General features: G+C 45.2%; 1 protein-coding gene across 1 annotated transcript in view; it reads left to right on the forward strand.

The window, feature by feature from the left end:
- Nucleotides 1-22,523, forward strand: part of LOC111965322 (transcription factor HIVEP3) — a 31,213-nt gene extending 8,690 nt beyond the window's left edge. The window contains exons 4-7 of the mRNA XM_070443841.1: nt 14,380-14,555; nt 17,767-17,868; nt 19,503-20,173; nt 20,786-22,523. Of these exons, the coding sequence (XP_070299942.1) occupies nt 14,380-14,555; nt 17,767-17,868; nt 19,503-20,173; nt 20,786-21,484 (1,648 nt within the window). The 3' untranslated portion in view covers nt 21,485-22,523. The remainder of the gene's footprint in view (nt 1-14,379; nt 14,556-17,766; nt 17,869-19,502; nt 20,174-20,785) is intronic.
- Nucleotides 22,524-23,981: the final 1,458 nt, after the last annotated feature.

Here is a 23,981-nt window from a genome sequence, read left to right on the forward strand (position 1 = left end):
ATTTTGGAGACTGCATTTGGTGCAGCTCTGTGTTGCCTGGTACAGCTACCATATCTGAATACAATGACTCACATCTACTGTATTGTTACATCTCTACTGCCTTTGCCTTTATCTGTCAGTAACGTTGAATATCTGCATGATGAATTTTGCAGAAAAATCTATCTGCTCATAGAACAAATCCACTAGTATTAGCTGATCAGAGAGTGTTACGGAGTCTAGTTGATAGGTAATCGACTAGTTGGACTGTCCCCAGACTCCACGCGCAGGGACTTGTACAATGCTTAACAAGGCTATTGAACTTAACATTGTGTCTGTCTTTATTCCTTAATCCGACATAACATACAGAAACATGGTATCAGAAGTGGCTCGGAAAACACACGTTTGTTATTTTTGTAGCTAAGTACAGTATAGGCGCAGTTACGTTCCATATTGCGAACACAAGCCGTTTCCTACTCACAACACTGATCAACTCGTTGTTAGCTGCGCTAGCTAGCATCACTACCTACTTCCATGACTGAAGGCAAAGAAATCTCCTATTCCATTGCTATGCAGCGAACATTCCGCCACCAAATCACATGGTCTCACCAGGGGACTGGAATACTAATTGGGACAACTTCAGGGGATGATTCGAGGACTATGCGCTGGCGACCGCGTCTACATGAGAAACCCAACGAGTACAAGCGGCAACTCTGAGGAGTTTAATGGGCAGTGAATGCAGGCATATCTACGGCACAATCTCACCTCACGGCACGACAAAGTGTGATGCAAAGGCTATATTGGATGCATTGGAGAATTACTTCAACCCGCCAGAAACGTCATTTACGAGCGGTTCGTTTTCGAAGCTGCAAACAGAAGAGGGTGAGTCAGTACACAACTTTGTAACCCGTTTGAGAGAGAAATCCGCCACTTGTGAATACGGGGGATTGAAAGATGAACTGATTCGTGACAAAATAGTACTGGGAATTGCAAATGAAATACGCGCCGGCGTCTACTGAGAGAGAGAGGCTTAACATTAGTAACTGCCATCGAAATGTGCCGCACTTTGAAGTCACTGACATGAGAATGAGAGCAATGAAACGGAAACCCCACGCTCGCGACGTTGATACTGTTCACGCTGTTGCTAGGCAGACATTCAGACAAAACACAATCGAGGCAGAGTAATTCACCACGAACGGTGAACACAGAGAGCCCCGTAGCATGTAAATACTGTGGGAATACACACACATGTGGCAAAGAGCACTGCCCTGCCTACGGAAAACCATGCAGAGCTTGTGGAAATAATAATCACTTTGCAAAAGTGTGTCTCAAAAGCAAAAGAAGGGTGAGTGAGGGCAAGATTCACTGTGTTGAATGATGTTACTCAATGTTCAGAGCTGAACAGTGAAAGTGACATTTACATGCATGAATCCATTGGGCTGTACATTCAGAGGGAAGAAATGGTTTGTGACACTACGATACACAACAAGCAACAACAATGTCAACTGGATTCGGGTGCTACATGCAACGTAATGAGCTCCAAAGACAAAATCAATCTGGGCACCTGACACACATCTATTGCCCAGCGATACTAAGACTAAAGCTGTACTCAGGAGAACTAATGAGCTCTTATGGTCACCTTTGAGACCGAATGTGTTATTCGGGGACGCAAACACAAGCTGGAGTTTGAGATTGTGAAAACCAGTCAAAATCCTCTCCTCTCAGGCTCTACATGCGAACGCCTGGGACTGATGCAGTTCACTGTACCAAATGACCTGCACATTGTGGATCATGTCCAGCATGGACCCCTGTCCAAAGAACAACTACTCAGCAGATATGACGATGTATTCAACATGCCCGTTGAATCAGTGCCTGGGGAGGTACACTTTGAAGTGGATGAGAGCATTACTCCAGTCCAGTGTGCTCCTCGCAATGTGCCCATTGCAATGAAAGTGGCTGTGAAGGCCCAGCTGGACAAGTATGAGCCGATGGCCACATGACATCTGTGACTGAAACCAACTGACTGGATCAGCAATATGGTCATAGTGAAAAAACCAGAGAAGCTGAGGGTCTGCATCGACCCAAAGCATCTGAACCAAGCACTGAAACGATCCCACTACATAATGCCGACACTAGAGAGATGTCCTCTATAAGCTTTCCCAAGGCCAGGATTTTCACCTTGGTGGATGCCCGAGATGCATTCCTTCAATGCAAGCTGACGAAGAAAGCAGCTTCATGACTACCTTCTGGACCCCTGGGGTCGGAAACGCTGGCATAAATGCCACATTATGAAGGGAAAAAGGCAGTAACAGTAGAGAATGTTTTACACTTCAGTCTCCCAGAATAACAGAGAAACAGGTGAGCTAGCCTCCAGGGACTCCATTTATACCGACAGCAGAGCCTTTCCCATTCACAGCTGGTAGAAAAGGTAGATCTGAATGTGTTGAATGGGGTTGGTATTTGTGCGGTGCAGCAGACAAGCAGAAGGCATCCCTCCAGATTTGTTTTGAGATTCTCATTTGTATCTGTATACCTTCCTCTCAATGACACGAGAGCAACTGAAGTTTAGCTGCTGTACTGTACATACATATGTAGGAAAGAAGTCACTATAAGTATCTTGAGTAAAGGCAATATTTGGGTGTGGGGATTGAACAAGGCTAATTGCTGCGAGTTGTGTGTCAGTCTTCCCACTGCAGTATCTGCTCTCACTGTTGCCTCTGATCGCAGCTCACAAAGCTGCCTTTCCTGTGGCAGCTGCTGCAGTCTAGCCAACAGATAGTGATCTGCCAAGAGCACAGTAAAAGACAGAGTGTGWTAGAGATGGAATTGAAAGGGAAAGACAGAGGGGAAATGGTGGAGAGAGGGAAAAATAGAAGGAAGCGTTGAACATTTTTTGTTTCCTTATGACAGACAAGGACGTGTGCGAAAAAGATGGAGACAGAAATACAAACAGATAGGTGTTGATAGAAAGATGTGTGATAGAGAAGTTTTTACAATGAATGACAGATGGACAACATAAGAGGTGCATGTGGGTGGGAGGGGGAGTGATTAAGCTTACACAATGCTGTTTGTGGTCTAATTATTGACACTATTTTAGGATATTAATAATGATTTCTCATAAAATTGTTACTTATACATTGATTTACTATAACATTTGTGAAGAATGATAATTCCAGCTAAAATAATATACAGGAGTAGAGCTTTCCATATATCATTTTCTAATTTAGAGAGCTTGCTTTGTCATAATTATCAAATCTGAAAAATTATAATTCTATATAGTTGGTTCTGAACACATCTACATTAATGTGGATGCTACCATGATTATGGATAATCATGAATAATGATGAGTGATAAAGTTAGAGGCATACAGTAAATATCATACCCCCCCAAAAATACTAACATCCCTTGTTATTGGTAATGGTGAGAGGCTAGCATGTTTTTTGGGGCATGATCACAGTTTTCCACTAATGGAATATAAAAGGAATGAATCTGTTAAATATAATAAAAATAAGTTATTGTTTTTAATACATACAGATATTATAAATCAGGGTTCCCCAACTGGCGGTTGTTTTACTTGGCCCCCCAATGAAACCTCTTTTATTTTTTTNTTTTATTTTTTTGGGGGGGGGGGGGGGTATGAAAGACTGTAAAAAAAACAAGGAAGTCAGCTCCAGGTGATTTTCATTTTGGTAATCTGTTTCCAAGTATTCCCACGCATAATGGACAGGTAGGCTTTTTGGCTGGAATTAGGACCATGTGGACACCACAAAGCGGGCAAACAGGCTGCGTGAAGGCAAAGCTTCTGGAAGGCTGGCTGGACCAGCACAGGAGAGTTGAACATAGTGGTGCACAACTCCAGGATTTTTGGAGTCAACTTCGACTCCTGTGATTGGAGTCGACTCTTGCTCGACTCCGACTCCTGTGGTTGGAGTCGTAGGAGTCGACTCTTGCTCAACTCCCAAAACACGCTGAGACGGATGCGCACACACATATACCTCATTGTTGCAGAGTCCTACTAGGAAGACTACATTTGCATTCTAGAGGACTGACATGAGCATGATGCTGCCCATTTGCCTATGAAAGGGCTATTCTGTTTGAATATAGAACGTGATGTGTAGGAACTTGAATATTTCAGTGATATTTCTGCTGTCTTGACCGATCCCATGGGATAATGCGGTGCACTCTATGCTGATAAGGCATTTCTTTGCCATGTTCTAGCCCTATTCGGACAGGCATTACTAGATATGTTGGTTTTGTAATTATTATCCTAGCATGTGCCTTATTCCAGAGGAATTCACACAGGATTAGTTTTTCAAAACTGCCCCATGTAATTCTTAATTTTTCGAATTGAATCGACTCTTATGACGGAAACCTGCAGTTTTTCTTTTGTTGTAGGCGTGAAGATATTTCAACGTCATGTCCAGACGATAATAGGCTACACTGATACCTCGTGCTTGGCTTCCAAATGTATAGGTTTCCCCATAATATTTAAATGCATGAATTGTGATCATAATCATTATTTTAGCAATCCATCCATGGTAGACGTCCTTCTTAATAGCAATCCCCCCCATCCTGCTGATTTCAGCTGCTGAACCATATTTGCACTTGGCCGTGTTTATGGATGAGAACGTGAACTTGCTATTTCCAAAAGTTTAGCGGGGATCCTGCTTAGCGATCCCTGTTCGTGGGTTGGAGAGCCCTGATCTAGGACATCAACAGCCAGCCAGGGTTTCATTCCTATAGCCTACATATTTTGATTACCTGCACGCTTCTGACTGTCTGCCTGGTGGCCGACATGCCTAACTATGCCTGGCTGTGCCACTTCCATCTCTCTCTCTCTCTCGTTCTCTCGTTCTCTCGTTCTCTCTCTCGGTAGCTCGTTCTCTCTCTCGGTAGCTCGTTCTCTCTCTCGGTAGCTCGTTCTCTCTCTCTCTCGTAGCTGCGTGCTCGTCTCGGTAGGCGCTTCGTGTCTCTCGGTAGCTCGTTCTCTCTCGGTAGCTTCGTTCTCTCTCTCTCTCCGGTAGCTCGTTCTCATGCTCTCTCTCTCGGTAGCTCGTTCTCGCGGCTCTTCTCTCTCGGTGCGGCGCTCTTCTCTCGGTAGGCGCGTTTCTTCTCTCTCGGTAGCGCGTTCTCGTCGGTACTCGTTCTCTTCCGGTGCTCTTCTCTGTCTTCGTCGCTCGTCTCTCTCTCGGTAGCTCGGTTCTCTCTCTCGGTAGCTTCGTTCTCTCGTTCTCGGTATTGCTGTTCGTTCTCTCTCTCGGTAGCTCGTTCTCTCTCTCGGTGAGCTCGTTCTCTTCTCTCTGCTCTCTCTTCGGTAGCTCGTTCTCTTCTTCTCTCTTCTCTCTCGGTAGCTCGTTCTCTCTCTCGGTAGCATCGTTCTCTCTCTCTCTCTCTCTCGGTACTCGTTTCTCTCTCTCTCTCTCTCTCTCGGTAATGCTCGTTCTCCCTCTCTCTCTCTCTCTCTCTCTCGGGTAGGCTCGTTCTCTCTCTCTCTCTCGGTTAGCTCTCTTCTCCGTTGTCTCGGTCGCTCTCTCGTCTCTCTGCGTAATGTGCTCTCTTCTCTCTCGTTCCGTCTCTCTCAGGTCAGTCTCTCTCGTACTTCTTCTCTCTCTCTCTCTCTCTCTCTCTCGGTAGCTCGTTCTCATCTCTCTCTCTCTCTCGGTAGCTCGTTCTCTTCTCGTCTCTTCTCTCTCTCTCTCGGTAGCTCGTTCCTCTCTCTCTCTCTCGGTAGCTCGTTCTCTCTCTCTCGTCTCTCTCGTCTCTTAGCTCGTTCTCTCTCTCCGTCTTCTGGTCTCGTTCTCTCTTCTCTCTCTCTCTCTCGTAGCTCGTTCTCTCTCTCTCTCTCTCTCTCGGTAGCTCGTTCTTCGTCTCTCTTCTGGTAGCTCGTTCTCGCTCTCTCTCTCTCGCTCTCTCTCGGTAGCTCGTTCTCTCTCTCTCTTCTCTCGGTAGCTCGTTCTCTCTCTCTCTCTCTCTTCGGTAGCTCGTTTCTCTCTCGTTCCTGCTCTCTCTCTCGGTAGCTCGTTCCTCTCTCTCTCTCTCGGTAGCTCGTTCTCTCTCTTCTCTGCTCTCTCTCTCTCTCGGTAGCTCGTTCTCTCTCTCTCTCTCTCTCGGTAGCTCGTTCTGCTCTCTCTCTCTCTGGTAGCTGGTTCTCGTCTCTCTCTCCTCTCGGTAGCTCGTTCTCCTCTCTCTCTCTCTCTTCTTCTCTCTCGGTAGCTCGTTCCTCTCTCTCTCTCTCCTCGGTAGCTCGTTCTCTCTCTCTTCTCTCTTCTCTCTCGGTAGCTCGTTCTCTCTCTCTCTCTCTTCTTCGGTAGCTCGTTCCTCTTCTCTCTCTCTCTCTCTCGGTAGCTCGTTCTCTCTCTCTCTCTCTCTCTCTCTCTCTCTCGGTGCTCGTTCTCGCTCTCTCTCTCTCGTAGCGTTCTCTCTCTCTCTCTCTCTCTCTCGGTAGCTCGTTTCTCTCTCTCTCTCTCTCTCTCTCTCTCGGTAGCTCGTTCCTCTCTCTCTCTCCTCTCTCTCTCGGTAGCTCGTTCTTCTCTCTCTCTCTCTCTCTCTCTCTCGGTAGCTCGTTCTCTCTCTCGTCCTCTCTCTCTCTTCGGTAGCTGTTCTCTCTCTCTTCTCTCTCTCTCTCTCGGTACTCTTCTCTCTCTCGTTCCTCTCTCTCTCTCTCTCTCTTCGTCAGCTCCGTTCTCTCTCTCTCTCTCTCGGTAGCTCGTTCTCTCTCTCGTTCCCTCTCTCTCTTCTCTCTCGTAGCTCGTTTCTCTCTCTCTCTCTCTCTCTCTCTCTCGTAGCTCGTTCTCTCTCTTCTCTCTCGGGTGCTCTCTCTCTCTCTCTCTCTCTCTCTCTCTCTCTCTCTCCTCTCTCTCGGTAGCTCGTTCTCTCTCTCTCTCTCTCTCTGTCTCTTCTCTCCGTCTCGGTAGCTCGTTCTCTCTCTCTCTCTCTCTCTCTCTCTCTCTCTCTCTCTTCTCTCTTCTCTCTCTCTCTCTCGGTGCTCGTTCTCTCTCTCTCTCTCTCTCTCTCTCTCGGTAGCTCGTTCTCTCTCTCTCTCTTCTCTCTCTCCTCTCTCTCTAGCTCGTTCTCTCTCTCTCTCTCTCTCTCTCTCTCGGTAGCTCGTTCTCCTCTCTCGTTCCCTCTCTCCTCTCTGTCCCCCTAGCTGTCTCTCTTCGTCTCTCTCTCTCTCTCGTAGCTCGTTCTCCTTCTCTCTCTCTGGTAGCTCGTTCCCTCTCTTCTCTCTCGTAGCTCTTTCCTCTCTCTCTCTCTCGGTAGCTCGTTCTCTCTCTCTCTCTCTCTCTCTCTCTGCTCGGTAGCTCGTTCCTCTCTCTCTCTCTCTCTTCTCTCTCGGTAGCTCGTTCTCGTCTCTCTCTCTCTCTCTCTCGGTAGCTCGTTCTCTCTCTCTCTTCTCTCTCTCTCTGTAGCTCGTTCTCTCTCTCTCTGCTCTCGTAGCTCTTCTCTCTCTCTCTGCTCGGTAGCTCGTTCTCTCTCTCTCTTTCTCTCTCTCTGCGTAGCTCTGTCTTCTCTCTCTCTCTCTCTCTCGTATGCTCTCGTTCTCTCTCGTCTCTCTCTCTCTCTCTCTCTCTCGGTAGCGCTCTTCTCTCTCTCTCTCTCTCGGTGCTCGTTCTTCTCTCTCTCTCTCTTCTCGTAGCTCGTTTCTCCTCTCTCTCTCTCTCGTAGCTCCGTTCTCTCTCTTCTCTTCTCTCTCGTAGCTCTTCTCGCTCTCTCTCTCTCTCGTACTCGTATCTCTCTTCTCTCGTACTCGTTCTCGCTCTCTCTCTCTCTCGGTAGCTCGTTGCTCTCTCTTCTCTTCTAGCTCGTTTCTCTCTCTCTCTTCTCGGTAGCTCGTCTCTTCCTCTTCCCTCGTCTCTCTCTCTTCGTAAGCTCTTCCCCCTCTCTCTCTCCGCGTAGCTCGTTCTCTCTCTCTCTTTCTCTCTCTCGTCGGTCTTGTCTCTCCTCTCTCTCTCTCTCTCTCGGTAGCTGTTCTTCTTCTCTCTCGTCAGTCGTTCTCCTCTCTCTCTCTCTCGGTAGCTCGTTCTCGCTCTCTCTCTCTCTCTCTGCTAGCTCGTTCCCTCTCTCTCTCTCTCGTATGCGTCGTTCTCTCTCTCTCTCTCTCTCTCTCTCGTAGCTCGTTCTCTCTCTCTCTCTCTCTCTCTCTCGGTAGCTCGTTCTCTCTCTTCTCTCTCTCTCTCTCTCTCTCGGGTGCTCGTTCTGCTCTCTCTCTCTCGGTAGCTCGTTCTCTCTCTCGTCTCTTCTCTCCGGTAGCTCGTTCTCTCTCTCTCTCTCTCTCTCTCGGTAGCTCGTTCTCTCTCTCTCTCTCTTCTTCTCGGTAGTCGTTCTCTTCTCTCTCCTCCTCTCTCCTCTCTCTTCGGTAGCTCGTTCCCTCTCTCTCTCTCTCGGTAGCTCGTTCTCTTCTCCTCTCTCGGTAGCTCGTTCTCTCTCTCTCTCTCTCTCTCTCTCTCTCTCTCTCTCTCTCTCGGTAGCTCGTTCTCGCTCTCTCTCTTCTCGGTATCCCGCTGTTCTCGCTCTCTCTCTCTCTCGTAGCTCGTTCTCTGGCTGCTTCTCTCTCTCTCTCTCTTCTCTCTCGTAGCGTCTTCTCGCTCTCTCTCTTCGCCCCGTAGCCTCGTTCTCTCTCTCTCTCTTCTCTGTCTTTTCTGCTCGTTCTCTCGTGCTCTTCTCTCGCTCTCTCTCTTCTCTCTCTCTCTCGGTTAGCTCTCGTTCTCGCTCTCTCTCTTCTCTCTCTCTCTCTCTGCCTCTTCTCGGTTAGCTCGTTTCTCTCGTCTCTCTCTTCTCTCGGTAAGCTCGTTCTCTCTCTCTCTCTCTTCGGTACGTTCGTTCTCTCTCTCGTTCTCCCTCTCTCTCTCTCTCGGTAGCTCGTTCTCTTCTCTCGTTCCCTCTCTCTCTGCGTAGCTTCGTTCCTCTCTCTCGTTCCTCTCTCTCTCTCTTCTCTCTCTCGTAGCTCGTTCTCTCTCTCGTTCTCTCTCTCTCTCTGTCGGTAGCTCGTTCTTCTCTTCGTTCTCTCTCTCTCTCTCGGTAGCTCGTTCTCTCTCTCTCTCTTCTCGTAGCTCTGTTCTTCTCTCTCTCTCTCTCTCTCTTCTCGGTAGCTCGCGTTCTCTCTCTCTCTCTCTCGTTAGCTCGTTCTCTTCTCTCTCTCGGTAGCTCGTTTCTCTCTCTCTTCTCTCTCTCTCTCTCTCTCTCTCTCTCTCTCTCTCTCGGTAGCTCGTTCTCTTCTCTCTCTCTCTCTCGGTAGCTCGTTCTCTCTCTCTCTCGGTAAGTCTTCTCTCTCTCTCTCATCTTCTCTCCGGTAGCTCTTGTTCTCTCTCTCGTTCTCTCTCTCTCTCGTAGCTCTGTTCTCTCTCTCTCTCTCGGTCAGCTCCGTTCTCTCTCTCTCTCTCTCCTTCGGTAAGCTTCGTTCTCTCTCTCTCTCTCTGTAGCTCGTTCTCTCTCTCTCTCTCTCTCTCTCTCTCTCTCGGTAGCTCGTTCTTTCTTTGCTGTGAAAGATGCAAGAGTTTGTTCTCGAAGTAGACTACAAAAAATGGTGTCCTTCCTTGCAGAAATACTGAATCTTAGTAGTCTATTCCTAGCGGAATCTAAGCTTGACACCCAGAAATGGGAGTCGATGGACAAGGAGTCATCTCCCCACCACTAGCTGAACATTGGCAGCTGCTGTCGGTGTGTATAGTGCCTTTGGGAAGTATTCAGACCCTTTGACTTTTTCCACATTTTTGTTAGGTTACAGCCTTATTCCAAAAAAAATAATCCCCCTCATCAATCTACACACAATACCCCATAATGACTAAGCCAAAACAGGTTTTTATAAATGTTAGCTAATTTATAAAAAATTCAAAAAATAAATATCACATTTACATAAGTATTCAGACCCTTTACTCAGTACTTTGTTGAAGCACCTTTGACAGCAATTACAGCCTTGAGTCTTCTTGGGTATGACGCTAAAAACTTGGCACACCTGTATTTGGGGAGTTCTTCTCATCAGATCCTCTCAAGCTCTCTAGTTGGATGGGGAGCATTGCTTCACAGCTATTTTCAGGTCTCTCCAGAGATGTTAGATCGGGTTCAAGTCCGGGCTCTAGCTGGGCCACGCAGGGACATTCAGAGACTTGTCCCAAAGCCACTCCTGCATTGGCTTTTGGCTGTGTGCTTAGGGTTGTTTTCCTGTTGGAAGGTGAACATTCACCCCAGTCTGAGGTCCTGAGTGCTCTGGAGCAGGTTTTCATCAAGGATCTATCTGTACTTTGCTCCATTCATCTTTGCCTCGATCCTGACTAGTCTCCCAGTCCCTGCCGCTGAAAAACACCCCCACAGCATGATGCTGCCACCACCAATCTTCACCGTAGAGATGGTGCCAGGTTTCGCTTGGCATTCAGGCCAAAACATTTCAATATTGGTTTCATCAGACCAGAGAATCTTGTTTCTCATTATCTGAGAGTTTTAGGTGCCTTTTGGCAAACTCCAAGCAGGCTGTCATGTGCCTTTTACTGAGGAGTAGCTTCCATCTGGCCACTCTACCATAAAGGCCTGATTGGTGGAGTGCTGCAYAGATTGTTGTCCTTCTGGAAGGTTCTCCCATCTCCACAGAGGAACTCTAGACCTATGTCAGAGTGACCATTGGGTTCTTGGTCACCTCCCTGACCAAGGCCCTTCTCCCCTGATTGCTCAGTTTAGCCGGGCGGTCAGCTCTAGTAAGATTCTTGGTGGTTCTAAACTTTTTCCATTTAAGAATGATGGAGGGCACTGTGTTCTTGGTCCTTCAATGCTGCAGACAATTTTTGGTACCCTTCCCAAGATCTGTGCCTCGACACAATCCTGTCTCGGAGCTCTACGGACAATTCCTTCGACCTCATGGCATGGTTTTTGCTCTGACATGCACTGTCAACTGTGGGACCTTATATAGACAGGTGTGTGCCTTTCCAAATCATGTCCAATCAATTGAATTTACCACAGGTGGACTRCAATCAAGTTGTAGAAACATCTCAAGGATGATCAATGGAAACAGGATGCTCATGAGCTCAATTTCGAGTCTCATAGCAAAGTGTCTGAATACTTATAAGGTATTTCTCTTTTTTATATCTTGTAAATTTGCACCAAAAAAATCTACATGTTTTTGCTTTGTCATTATGGGGTATTGTGTGTAGATTGCTGAGGATTTTTGGTAATTTAATACATTTTTTAATAATGTTGTAACGTAGCAAAATGTGGAAAAGTTCAAGGGATCTCAATACTTTCCGAATGCACTGTATGTGTTCTCTTTTCTCCGATTTGTAAAAGCAAGCAGAGCAGAAACAGGCTAATATTTAGTTGACTAATGAAGCTGGCAAGGTAACTTTTGTTTAATTTAACAGGAAAAAAAACAAAATGTGTGAATATTCCCAGTGCTAAGCTAGTAGCGCTAGTGTAACTGATATGTAACGTTAGCTAATGTTTCATCTCTGCTCGACTGAGGTGAATTAATTAAATTGCTAGTAGCTAGCTACCACAGCCAGTTCAGCTCTAGCATCTAGCCATCTATCAGATAGCGATATGGCTATTATTACTATATTTCTATAGTAATGGTCAAGACCATTGATTATTGGATTTCCTTTGATCTAGTTCAGTCTTATCAATCACTTAAACATATTTAATAATGATCTCTTACCAAGCTTGAAGACTGGTCATTTTTGTTTACTTTTTGTTGTTCTAAATAGAGATGGCATATTGGATTGTGTAGACACGCAGGAAATTAGCTATAGATGGCCCACCGACAGGTTATGTCCCCCCACATCTATAACTATCATCAGTGGTTGCTAACAGGGGTTTACAATTTACAAGCCATAAAGTTTTGACCTTAAAGGGATAGTTTAGTGATTTTACATATGTAAATATTTGTTTAAATTGAAAGCAGTCTATGGAAAAGGAGTGACTGCAATCCACACTTTGGCTTTCTGAAACTAGCCATTGCAAAGATTTTGCAACATTAGCATTTTGGGAGACCTTTTTTTCCATGGCCAAATCTCAAAATAATTTTTTACCAATTCATTGAGTAACGCAATCAATTTAAGCGGTGATTTTAGCATGAAATGTGATACATGCTAAACGGGGAAGATTGACTTGGGGAATGGGGAACAGCTGCTGCTCATCAGGAAACAACACAGTGACATAAACAGAATTTAGACATCTGGGAGATTTTTCTAGAAGCACTGTGCTCAAATCCAATTTCCAGGTTGCACAGCAAAAAATACAATATGCTACAGCTGACTTCTAGCCTATGCTACAGCTGACTTCTCTCTTGGTTCCGTAGCCAACAGATTAACCTAACGTAGCAGGCGTAAAATAAACGCCTGAAACTAGATCCCCTATAATGGCCTACATACTGGTCTTGAGGAGAAGGGGAAAAAACTGTTGGGAGGTTCTCTTCTGCACTGTTCAACCAGTCCAGTAAATGTGGAGGAAGAGTTAAGATGGACCATTTTCCCTGAAAACCGGAACAACCGTTTGTTGGGGACTCAGCAGAGGTACTTGACATGCGTTTCTACGGGTTAGTGCCGCTGTTCGTATGGGTGTCCCCTCTTAACACATCTCAGACAACAGCAAAAATATCAAACATGTCTGAACATGTTTGTGATGTCCCAGTCTTAATCTGGAGAATTTAACAGCATCCATCAGGGCTCGTTGGCCATCTCGCACTATGAGCAGAAGAATGCGCAAATGAGTTTCTCGTGCGTGCACATTTCAACCTTATCTTTAAAACTTGTCTGGGACACTTAAATCTTGCAAATATTGGGGAACACACAAACACACACACAATGCATGTAGCACTCCAGAAACAGTGTGTCATTCATTCTACCTCTCTTCTCTGTGTTCTCAACCACGACTGCCGTCATCGAAACACAACACACATCACTACTTTCTATAAATACACGGCATGCAGGCAGCTCAGCTCTGTTTTGTGGTTTTAATGACTTGTATGTTTTCATCCTGATCCAATTAAGTCACGTCTGTGAGAGAGGAGGGACTGACTGGGGGGCTCTCTGGAGCACATTAACATTATTCAGTTGGAGAAACAGATGCTGTAACATGGCAGGCTTTTTCCTCACTGTCGCTTTTCTCATAAACTAAAGGAGCCGTGGGCGTCCTCTGTGACAGCGGAACATTGGGTTTAATCTCCTTAATCTGCATTTAGTGCAGCTGCAACTGTCTAGTTGCTCTTAACACAGCCAGACATACATTTTTATGGAGTAAATACATTATCACATTTTCTCATTGGCTTGGTGACATAGTCAGCTTAGCTCATTCCACTGTTAACCTGTGAGGTCATGATCAGTGTGTTTATCATATTGTATTGTATGAAGTTCAACAGGATGCAGGGTTTACCATAATTCACAGTCACATTCATGCCCAGCATCATCACAACCAGAAGCAGATTGAAATTGTCAGTGTTTATGTAATTTTTCACTTATTTTGTCCTGTTTCACCTGCTGGGTGTATGCCGTGTGCCTGTGCACTCACAATAGTGACTCAAAGCACTGTTGCATTCCATCAATGGCATCACCATCCGTTGTTGCTGCTTTGAAATTCACAGTCCCCATCTAAAAGAGTAATAGGAAGAGTTGTGCTTCGTCACATCTGTTTGCTCTATCAGTCATGATGCCATTGTACAACTGGGAATGATTTGTCAGCTTCCTTGCAGGAACACCTTGAGTGCTCCCTGATTGAAAGGCAGATGTGTGCAGCTTGAGTCTCGCTCTGCTGGAAATGTGAGGCAATATTTTTAGCCATGCCACGAAATGTGTGTCAGTGTGCAGACACAAGCTGTACTGAGTGAATGCAATAGAATGGCACTCTGGAGACTGTTTCTCAGTTGAGTAAGAATGTGTTCAAAGTACTGTTGTTGCCTCATTGGAAAGCCCAATGCGAATACTGATCTTTATTCATGTTGATCTAGTATACTGTATGACAAATTCTCTATTTAAAGATGAGTGTACATCGAGTTGGGTAGTGCATAGTATTTTCGTAAGCATTAAAAACAACATATAAACTAGTCTTTTATAGAGTAGGGCGAAATGTAGAGTTGGATTTTGTATGTATTGTAACTTTGAGGGCAGTTGGCTAAAGCCAGGCTTCCCTCTCTGTAGCTGCTGCTGTTGTTGACCGAGCCAACCAAACTGAGGATAAAGGTTGGGTTCTCTGTCTACCTGCCTGCCTGCCTGCTACGGGCGTAGACAGGCTGGAGAGAGCGAACTACAGGGGGACTTAAAGGAAGCCGGGGTTTAGTGGGGCTAACCTGTTCTGATGTGAAGAGTGCCTTGTGTAGAGTAGGCCCAGGGAGCTATTTTTACCTACTTTTAACTTACTATGTATTTTGTTTATCTTTTCTCACTCTCTCTCCCCCCACTTCCTCTCTCTCTCCCTCTTTCCCATCAGGTACAAGTGTAATGAGGAGTATGTGTATGTGCGGGGTCGCGGCAGAGGAAACTATGTGTGCGGAGAGTGCGGGATCCGCTGTAAGAAGCCCAGCATGCTAAGGAAGCACATTCGAACACACACGGATCTCCGGCCCTACATCTGCAAACACTGCAACTTCGCCTTCAAAACCAAAGGTGAGGAAGAGGAGGTGTGACCTTTCTAAATAGGCCCCCAAGTCATAATATGGCATTCAGTGTCGCTCTGCTTCGTATATGGTTGAGCAGTTTCTTTAACGATTAGCTATACTCCAAGTCGATATTCACGTCATAAGAAGGAATTCCCCTCGACCACGCCCACAAATTGGGGAAAACAAACATTCTTTCCCGTTGACCCCCATTGTAAAAGAGCCAACTTTGTCAATTTTCTTATTATACAGAAATAACAAAAAATGCCGGAAAACTGCTGTGTTGTTCAATGAACATATAACAAGGAAAAAACAACATAAGGAAATAGAACCTGCGAGAAGAGCCATATGGCTTCAGGCTATTCGACATGGAAAATATGGGATCCGGTTCCCAAGTAGGCTACACTTAAAGTGTATTCAGAAAGTATTCAAACCTTTTGACTTTTTACACATTTTGTTACATTAGTATTATTCTAAAAAAAAAAWTTTTTTTTTTATTCCCCTCATCAATCTACACACAATACCCCATTATGACCAAGCAAAAACAGGTTTTTAGAAATTGTTCCAAATTTATATATAAAAAAAAAAGAAACTGACATCACATTTACATAAGTATTCAGACCCTTTAAGCAGTACTTGGTTGAAGCACCTTTGGCAGCGATTATAGCCTTAAGTCTTCTTTGGTATGACGCTACAAACTTGGCACACTTGTATTTGGGGAGTTTCTCCCATTCTTCTCTGCAGATCCTCTCAAGCTCTGTCAGGTTGGATGGGGAGCGTCGCTGCACAGCAATTTTCAGGTCTCTCCAGAGATGTTCGATTGGGTTCAAGTCCGGGCTTTGGCTGGGCCACTCTAGGACATTCAAAGACTTGTCTCGAAGCTACTCCTGCGTTGTCCGCTGAAAAACATCCCCACAGCATGATGCTGCCACCACCATGCTTTACCGTAGGGATGGTGCCAGGTTTCCTCCAGATGTGACACTTGGCATTCAGGCTAAAGAGTTCATTCTTGGTTTCATCAGACCAGAGAATCTTGTTTCTCATGGTCTGAGAGTCCTTTAGGTGCCTTTTGACTAACTCCAAGCCGGCTGTAATGTGCCTTTTACTGAGGAGTGTCTTCCGTCTGGCCACTCTATCATAAAGGCCTGATAGTACCCTCAAAGCTCATCACCAAGCTAAGGAACCTGGGACTAAACATCTCCCGCTGCAACTGGATCCTGGACTTCCTGACAGGCCGCCCCCAGGTGGTGAGGGTAGGTAGCAACACATCTGCCACGCTGATTCACAACACTGGAGCTCCCCAGGGGTGCGTGCTCAGTCCCCTCCTGTACTCCCTGTTCACCCACGACTGCATGGCCAGGCACGACTCCAACACCATCATTAAGTTTGCTGACGACACAACAGTGGTAGGCCTGATCACCGACAACGACGAGACAGCCTATAGGGAGGAGGTCAGAGACCTGGCCGGGTGGTGCCAGAATAACAACCTATCCCTCAACGTAACCAAGACTAAGGAGATGATTGTGGACTAGAGGAAAAGGAGCACCGAGCACGTCCCCATTCTCATCGACGGGGCTGTAGTGGAGCAGGTTAAGAGCTTCAAATTCCTTGGTGTCCACATCAACAACAAACTAGATTGGTCCAAACACACCAAGACAGTCGTGAAGAGGGCACGACAAAGCCTATTCCCCCTCAGGAAACCAAAAGGATTTGGCATGGGTCCTGAGATCCTCAAAAGGTTCTACAGCTGCAACATCGAGAGCATCCTGACCGGTTGCATCACTGCCTGGTACGGCAATTGCTCGGCCTCCGACCGCAAGGCACTTCAGAGGGTAGTACATCACTGGGGCAAAGCTGCCTGCCATCCAGGACCTCTACACCAGGCGGTGTCAGGAAGGCCCTAAAAATTGTCAAAGACCCCAGCCACCCCAGTCATAGACTGTTGTCTCTACTACCGCATGGCAAGCGGTACCGGAGTGCCAAGTCTACGGTACAAAAAGGCTTCTCAACAGTTTTTACCCCCAAGCCATACAACTCCTGAACAGGTAACCAAATGGTTACCTGGACGATTTGCATTTTGAGCCCCCCAACCCCTCTTTTACGCTGCTGCTACTCTCTGTTTATCTTATATGCATAGTCACTTTAACTATACATTCATATACATACTACCTAAATTGGCCCGACCAACCAGTGCTCCCGCACATTGGCTAACCGGGCTATCTGCATTGTGTCCCACCACCTGCCAACCCCTATTTTTACGCTTCTGCTACTCTCTGTTCATCATATATGCATAGTCACTTTAACGATACCTACATGTACATACTACCTCAATAAGCCTGACTAACAGGTGTCTGTATATAGCCTTGCTACTCTTATTTTCAAATGTCTTTTTACTGTTTTATTTATTTACTTACCTACACACACACACACACATCTTTTTTTCCCACACCATTGGTTAGAGCCTGTAAGTAAGCATTTCACTGTAAGGTCTACACCTGTTGTATTCGGCGCATGTGACAAATAAACTTTGATTTGATTGGTGGAGTGCTGCATGGTTGTCCTTCTGGAAGATTCTCCCATCTCAACAGAGGAACTCTGGAGCTCTGTCAGAATGACCATCGGGTTTTTGGTCACCTCCCTGACCAAAGCCCTTCTCTCCCGATTGCTCAGTTTGGCTGGGTGGCCAGCTCTAGAAAGAGTCTTGGTGGTTCCAAACTTCTTCCATTTAAGAATGATGGAGGCCACTGTGTTCTTGGAGATCTTCAATGCTGCAGAAATGTTTTGGTACCCTTCCCCAGATCTGTGCCTCGACACAATCCTGTCTCGGAGCTCTACGGACAATTCCTTCGACCTCATGGCTTGGTTTTTGCTCTGACATGCACTGTCAATTGTGAGACATTATATAGACAGGTGTGTGCCTTTCAAAATCATATTCAAGTTCAAGTTGTAGAAACATCTCAAGAATGATGAACGGAAACAGAATGCGCCTGAGCTCAGTTTCAAGTTTCATAGCTAATGGTCTGATTCTGGGAATCTTCCAACTGGGATTCTGGAAAAAACAGGGAATTTATTGAAAGTTCCCAGAATTTTGCAAACCTAGCTATGCTCGACTATTTGGTTGTACTCTGGTCTCTCCCCGCACCATCAATTATTCCTCATCCTACCCTGCTCCGGTTCAGTCTAATTCGGCTTTGCTGTTCTTGTTTTCCTTGTCTTCATAGGGAACCTTACCAAGCACATGAAGTCCAAGGCTCATGGGAAGAAGTGCCAGTCAATGGGAACGTCTGGGTCTTCACTGGACGAGCCAGAGACCGAGGAAGCAGGTACAATACCATAGGGAGGAAACTTCACCCATCAAACATCTTTCCTCAAACCTGACTCGATAGCTAGCCTTGTAGCTATATCTGCTCCTCTAAAGAAACTGGAACTGGGCATGCCATGTATGTTGGATATGTAAGGCAATATGTTGCTATTCTCGTTCCTCTGTCGTGCTAAAGAGAAATTAAAAATATTAAATTAATACATAAAGAATACATGGATGGGAGAGATGTACAGTGTTGTTTTCAAGGCTGCAGTCCTTGCCTTTAAAGAACAGCATCCAGACATTCACATCCACCCCCTCTCTGTGCAGGCTCAATGCCACCCATCCCTCTCTCAATCCCTCCCGGTAGCAGACTGCACTCAACACTGAGCCGAGGACAGCCCATTCAAATAACCCTTCCATTCAAAAGCCAGCTGTTAGACTTCATGAATGGAAACAGCAGCACGATTCCATTAAATCAAACCTTGTCCATCTGCTTGCTATTTATAATATCAGGTTGATAGAATGTTATGTTGGATAGGAAGCCAGCCTGTCCTGGTCCTTGTGCCCATTTCATGTGTTTGTGTGTATGAATGTGTGTTTGTATACAGTGAGCTCCAAGTATTGTGGTAGTGCCCAATTTTTTTATGTTTTGGCTCTGCACTCCATCACTTTGGATTTGAAATGATACAATGACTATGAGGTTAAAGTGCAGACTGTCAGCTTTAATTTGAGGGTCATTTCATCCAAATCTGGTGAACCGTTTAGAAATTACAGCACTTTTTGTACGTAGTCCCCTCATTTTCAGGGACCAAAAGTATTGGGACAAATTTAGTAATGTGTTTTAAAGTAGTCAAAGTTTTAGAATTTGGTCCAATATTCCTAGCATGCAATGATTACATCAAGCTTGTGACTCTACAAACCTGTTGAATGCATTTTCAGTTTTTGTGTTCAGAAATGTTTTTGCCCAATAGTAATGAATGGTAAATAATGTATCGTGTCATTTTAGAGTCACTTTTATTGTAAATAAGAATATAATTTTCTAAACACTTCCACGTTAATGTGGATTCTACCATGATTATGGATATTCCTGAATGAATCGTGAATAATGATGAGTGAGAAAGTTAGACACAAGTATTATACCCCCAAGACATGCTAACCTCTCACCATTACAATAGAAGGGGAGATTAGCGTATTTGTGCGTCTAACTTTCTCACTCATCATTATTCACGATTCATTCAGGACTATTTATAATCATGGTAGCGTCCACATTATTGTAGAAGTGTTTAGAAACATATTCTATTTTTATTGAAGCTCATAGTCAAATCCAAAGTGCTGGAGTACAAAGCCAAAACAACTTCAAATGTCAGTGTCCCAATACTTTTACAGCTCACTAAGTCCAGAGTGACTTAGATGAACTCCGTATCTGGAGAGCTGCATTGTCGTCTGGTTTTCAGTCTTGCCTTTCAATCTGGAACTAGTTTAGACCAAGCGTTTCGTATTGGACAAGTTCTGATAGTACCTCCCCATTTCACTCTGTTTCTAACTGCTTCCATTTCGTGACTACTGAACACAACTGTGTTCATTTAGGTGTAGCCTGGAGGACTGGAGTTTGGAGAATTAGGCATAGTGTAAGTTTCCCCCTCTTCTCATCAGGAGGTATTGAAGAGCATTTGTCTGGCTCCGAGGACCAGGATGAGCACCAGTTCTCTGACGTGGATGATTCAGAGGAGGACGATGATGAGGAAGAGGAAGAGTCCTCATCTCACGATGAGCTGCCCTCATCCTGCTCCTCCGACCGCAGTCTGTCCGCAAGGGGGCACTCCAGCAGCGGAAGACGGACCCAGCAGGGCACGCCTGACCCCTCAGCCCCAGAACTCCAGCCAGATCCCAGCCCCTGTCCCAGCCAGGAGCTCTCTCCCAGCCGTAGAATGTGGCCCAGCGGGCATGCTTCCTCTCCAGAAAGCCGGAGGGCACTGTTCTCCTGCCGGGGCTGGGATGCCTCCCCCAGGGCCTTCTCCCCTAGCAGTGAGAGCTGCTCTCCCATCCGAAGCATTTCCCCCAGACGGGAGCTGGCCTCCCACAACCGACACCTCTCGCCTTCCCCCAAGAGAGGACCATCCCCCATCAGAGCTCTATCTCCCCTGTACCCCATGCGGCCTCTCGCCCCTCTCCGGCCGATGTCCCCTAGCCAGTATCGGGTGTTGTGGGCCCGGGCCTCTCCCTCCCCCCTGGAGGTTCAGCATAGACCTCGCAGCTCACCCAGTCGTTTGCCATGGGACATCCCCAGTTTGATGGCCAGCGATCGCAGACAGGTGGGTTCAATGGTAAGTTATGTATTTAATTCACTTTCTGATCCTGTAGTTTTTCATGTTATTTTAATCCACAGTTATTCTTGTCAGTTACAAAATGAGATGTAATTAGCCATCCCTCCACATAACTACATTGTCAGTAATGGTCAGTAGTAAATGCATCGTATTGCCTTAGACCAAGCATATTGGACATGTTCTGATAGTACTTTTATAAAAAGTAATTTATGTGCAAGCTAGATGACATAGAGACAAGTTATAGGTTATATTCCCATGTCAAATTGTTTGACTTACTAAAATTAACTCTTGTAAAAGAGAGATATTTAATACACTAGTGCCACTGAAATAAATATGATTCAACAATAATTCATAAAGGGTCGTATTTGGTACTAAGCTAACACTCACTATATGAGAATAGCAGAGGCCTAAATACATAACTATGCTATACTTTGTAAATTTACTTTTGATGGTTGATGGTGTTTAATGCCTGTGGTTGCGTCTTGTTGCTTCCCTCCCCTGTGTTTTAAAACCTGCATTGGAAGCCCAGTTTAGCCAAAGGCAATGTGAAAACAAGTTCAGTGTTTTGTTCTACTGTGTAAAGTAATGATGAGGTCCTTGCTCCCCCAACAGGAGAGAATAGGAACACCAAGTGAAGGGCAGATTGGTCCAGAGCCCTGCCTGTCATTCCCCCCAGCTTTCCAGCTGTCCCCCAGTGACAGCCCTAAAGCCCAGTCCCAGTCCATGGACCGAATCTTCAGCCACCTGCCTCTGCACTCACAGCAGGCCAGGGTGCCCTACCTGATGATCTCCATTGGGGGCATTCAGATGGTGCAGGCTCGTCCCCGCTCCCACCCCACTACCCCCACCTTGGCCTCCTCTCCCCCGATGGAGGGGCTTCTACTGGGCCAGACCAGGAGGGAAGCCCCCTGGTGCAGGACCCCCAGAACTCAAGGGCTCAGAACTCCTGGGGACCACTGGTCAGACAGCCAGGAAGTAGTAGGAGCCAGCCAATCAGGGCTGTGCATTCCCAGTTTAACCCCACCCATACATTCCAAACCCTCCACCTCGCAGCAGGGTAGGATGGACTCAGAGATGATAAACACAAAGCAATATCACAGCTCCTCCCACTCACACAGGTCTGAGGCAGAGACCAGAGAACGATGGCCCTCACATGGCCAGGCAGGACCGTCCCCCCCTCCCACACACAGGATTGGACAGCTGTTTGAGAGGCAGGAGCCACCAGGGTTGGGGTCCAGAGCGACTGGTTCAGAATTGGTAGAGGGAGGAGCTAAAGGCGGAGACTCAACCAATCAAGACCAGAGCACTTAGTCTCCACTCTTTGATACGTCATGCGTCCTTTGCGCTTTTTGTTGCTACTCTTGTTTTTGGGTTTTGTATTGCTTTGTTTTTATACAGTTTTCAATACAATTGTTAACTTAAATGTTAGTTCTTCTGCAATATTCAGGTTTGTTATAAAATGCACTTTTTTCTTTTTGACGATTTCTTTAAATCTCTCGATCTTACCTTCTGTATCTCTATTGATACTGCTATCTTAATATATATATGTAAAATAAATATGAATACATTTGTAAATGACCAAAATCTTTAATCAACAATAAATGCACATGTTGTTTTCTCTTTGTCCAGTATTACTCAAACTGTAGTTACTTGTGCCTTTTCTGTCTGGTTTTGTGTCTTGAGATGACGACAAAGATAAAAAGGCTGTGAAGTTTTGATATGCACTCTGTGTTTCCAGAAAGGGGGTTCCTGTGTGGTGTGATGACTGTTCGTATCCTTAAAGGGATAGTTAAGGGTTAGAGGTAGTTTCGCAAGCCAATGCTAACTAGCTGTACCCGGAGACTTCCAGTCTTTGCACTAAGCTAGTTAGCATTGGCTTGCGAAACTACAGCACCTCTACCTTCATTCATACTGGATGCAGAGAAATAAAAATGAATTGCCAAAACCCCAAACTATCCCTTTAAGGCCATTGCATTGATGTCAGGGTATTTTAAAATATGGTATATGAGGTGGTATATTGAAGGAACAGTGAGCGCTTTGCAAAGAAAATGCACTGAAGTCATATTTTTTTTATAAAAAAAGAGTTGTCAATGTAATTTATTTTGTTAAACTATGAAAGTGATTCTTGTTTAAGTTCTTTTACTTTGTATTTTTTTTGGGGGGGGGAAACATGCCATAATTTTTTTGTCATGTGTCTGTCTTTTTCATAATGTTCTCACGACTTGAAATGGAGATGGACAGGAAGGTCTCTTTAAGATTGGATATGGTACAAGGAGGAACAAGTGCCCTAAAGATTTTCACACACAGCAAATGTTTTGTCTCTGAACCAATAAAAAGTGCACCAGACTTCTTTGAGGCTGTTTTACTGGTTTTCTTGTTTTTGAAAAATGTATTTTTTTTTAATAGATAAACCAAAATAACAATTGATTAATACATATAGAATGCTGCTGTTTGAATTCCACAAAATAACAGAGTTAAAATCAACAAAAACAAATAAATTTGTCACTTGCTTCGTAAACTTACAGTGAAATGCTTACTTAATGGCTCTTCCCAACAATGCAGAGAAAAAATGTTAAATAATAGACTAAAATTCTAACACAAGGAATAAATGCACAATGAGTAACGATAACTTGGTTACAGTGCCTTGCAAAAGTATTCATCCCCCTTGGCCTTTTTCCGGTTTTGTTGCGTTACAACCTGTAATATAAATATATTTTTATTTGGGTTTCATGTAATGTACACACACAAAATAGTCCAAATTGGTGAAGTGAAATTTTAAAAATTACTTGATTCAAAAAAATAAAAAATAAAATGGTGCGTGCATATGTATTCACCCCCTTTGCTAGGAAGACCCTAAATAAGATCTGGTGCAACCAATTACCTTCAGAAGTCACATAATTAGTTAAATAAGGTCCACCTGTGTCACATGATCTGTCACCTGATCTCAGTATATATACACCTGTTCTGAAAGGCCCCAGAGTCTGCAACACCACTAAGCAAGTGGCACCATGAAGATCAAGGAGCTCTCCAAACAGGTGAGGGTTTGGTTATAAAAAAATATCAGAAGCTTAAAACATCCCACAGAGCGCCACTAAATCCATTATTTAAAAATGGAAAGAATATGGCACCACAACAAACCTGCCAAGAGCGGGCCGCCCACCAAAACTCACGGACCAGGCAAGTAGGGCATTAATCAGAGCGGCAACAGAGGCCAAAGATAACCCTGAAGGAGCTGCAAAGTTCTACAGCAGAGATTGGAGTATCTGTCCATAGAACCACTTTAAGCCGTACACTCCGCAGAGCTGGGCTTTACGGAAGAGTGGCCAGAAAAAAGCCATTGCTTAAAGTAATAAAGTTAACAAACACGTTTGGTGTTCGCCTGAAAGCATGTGGGAGACTCCCCAAACATATGGTAGAAGGTACTCTGGTCAGATGAGACTAAAATTGAGTTTTTTGGCCATCAAGGAAAACATTGGCGCAAACCCAACACCTCTCATCACCCCGAGAACACCATCCCCAGAGTAAAGCATGGTGGTGGCAGCATCATGCTGTGGGAATGTTTTTCATCGGCAGGGACTGAGACGGGTCAGAATTGAAGGAATGTTGGATGGTGCTAAATACAAGGATATTCTTGAGGGAAACCTGTTTCAGTCTTCCAGAGATTTGAGACTGGGACGGAGGTTCACCTTTTAGCAGGACAATGACGCTAAGCATACTGCTAAAGCAACACTCGAGTGGTTTAAGGGGAAACATTTTTCAATGTCTTGGAATGGCCTAATCAAAGCCCAGACCTCAAGCCAATTGAGTA

Source organism: Salvelinus sp. IW2-2015, linkage group LG6.1 (assembly GCF_002910315.2).
Source record: "Salvelinus sp. IW2-2015 linkage group LG6.1, ASM291031v2, whole genome shotgun sequence".
Taxonomy (NCBI): Eukaryota; Metazoa; Chordata; class Actinopteri; order Salmoniformes; family Salmonidae; genus Salvelinus; species Salvelinus sp. IW2-2015.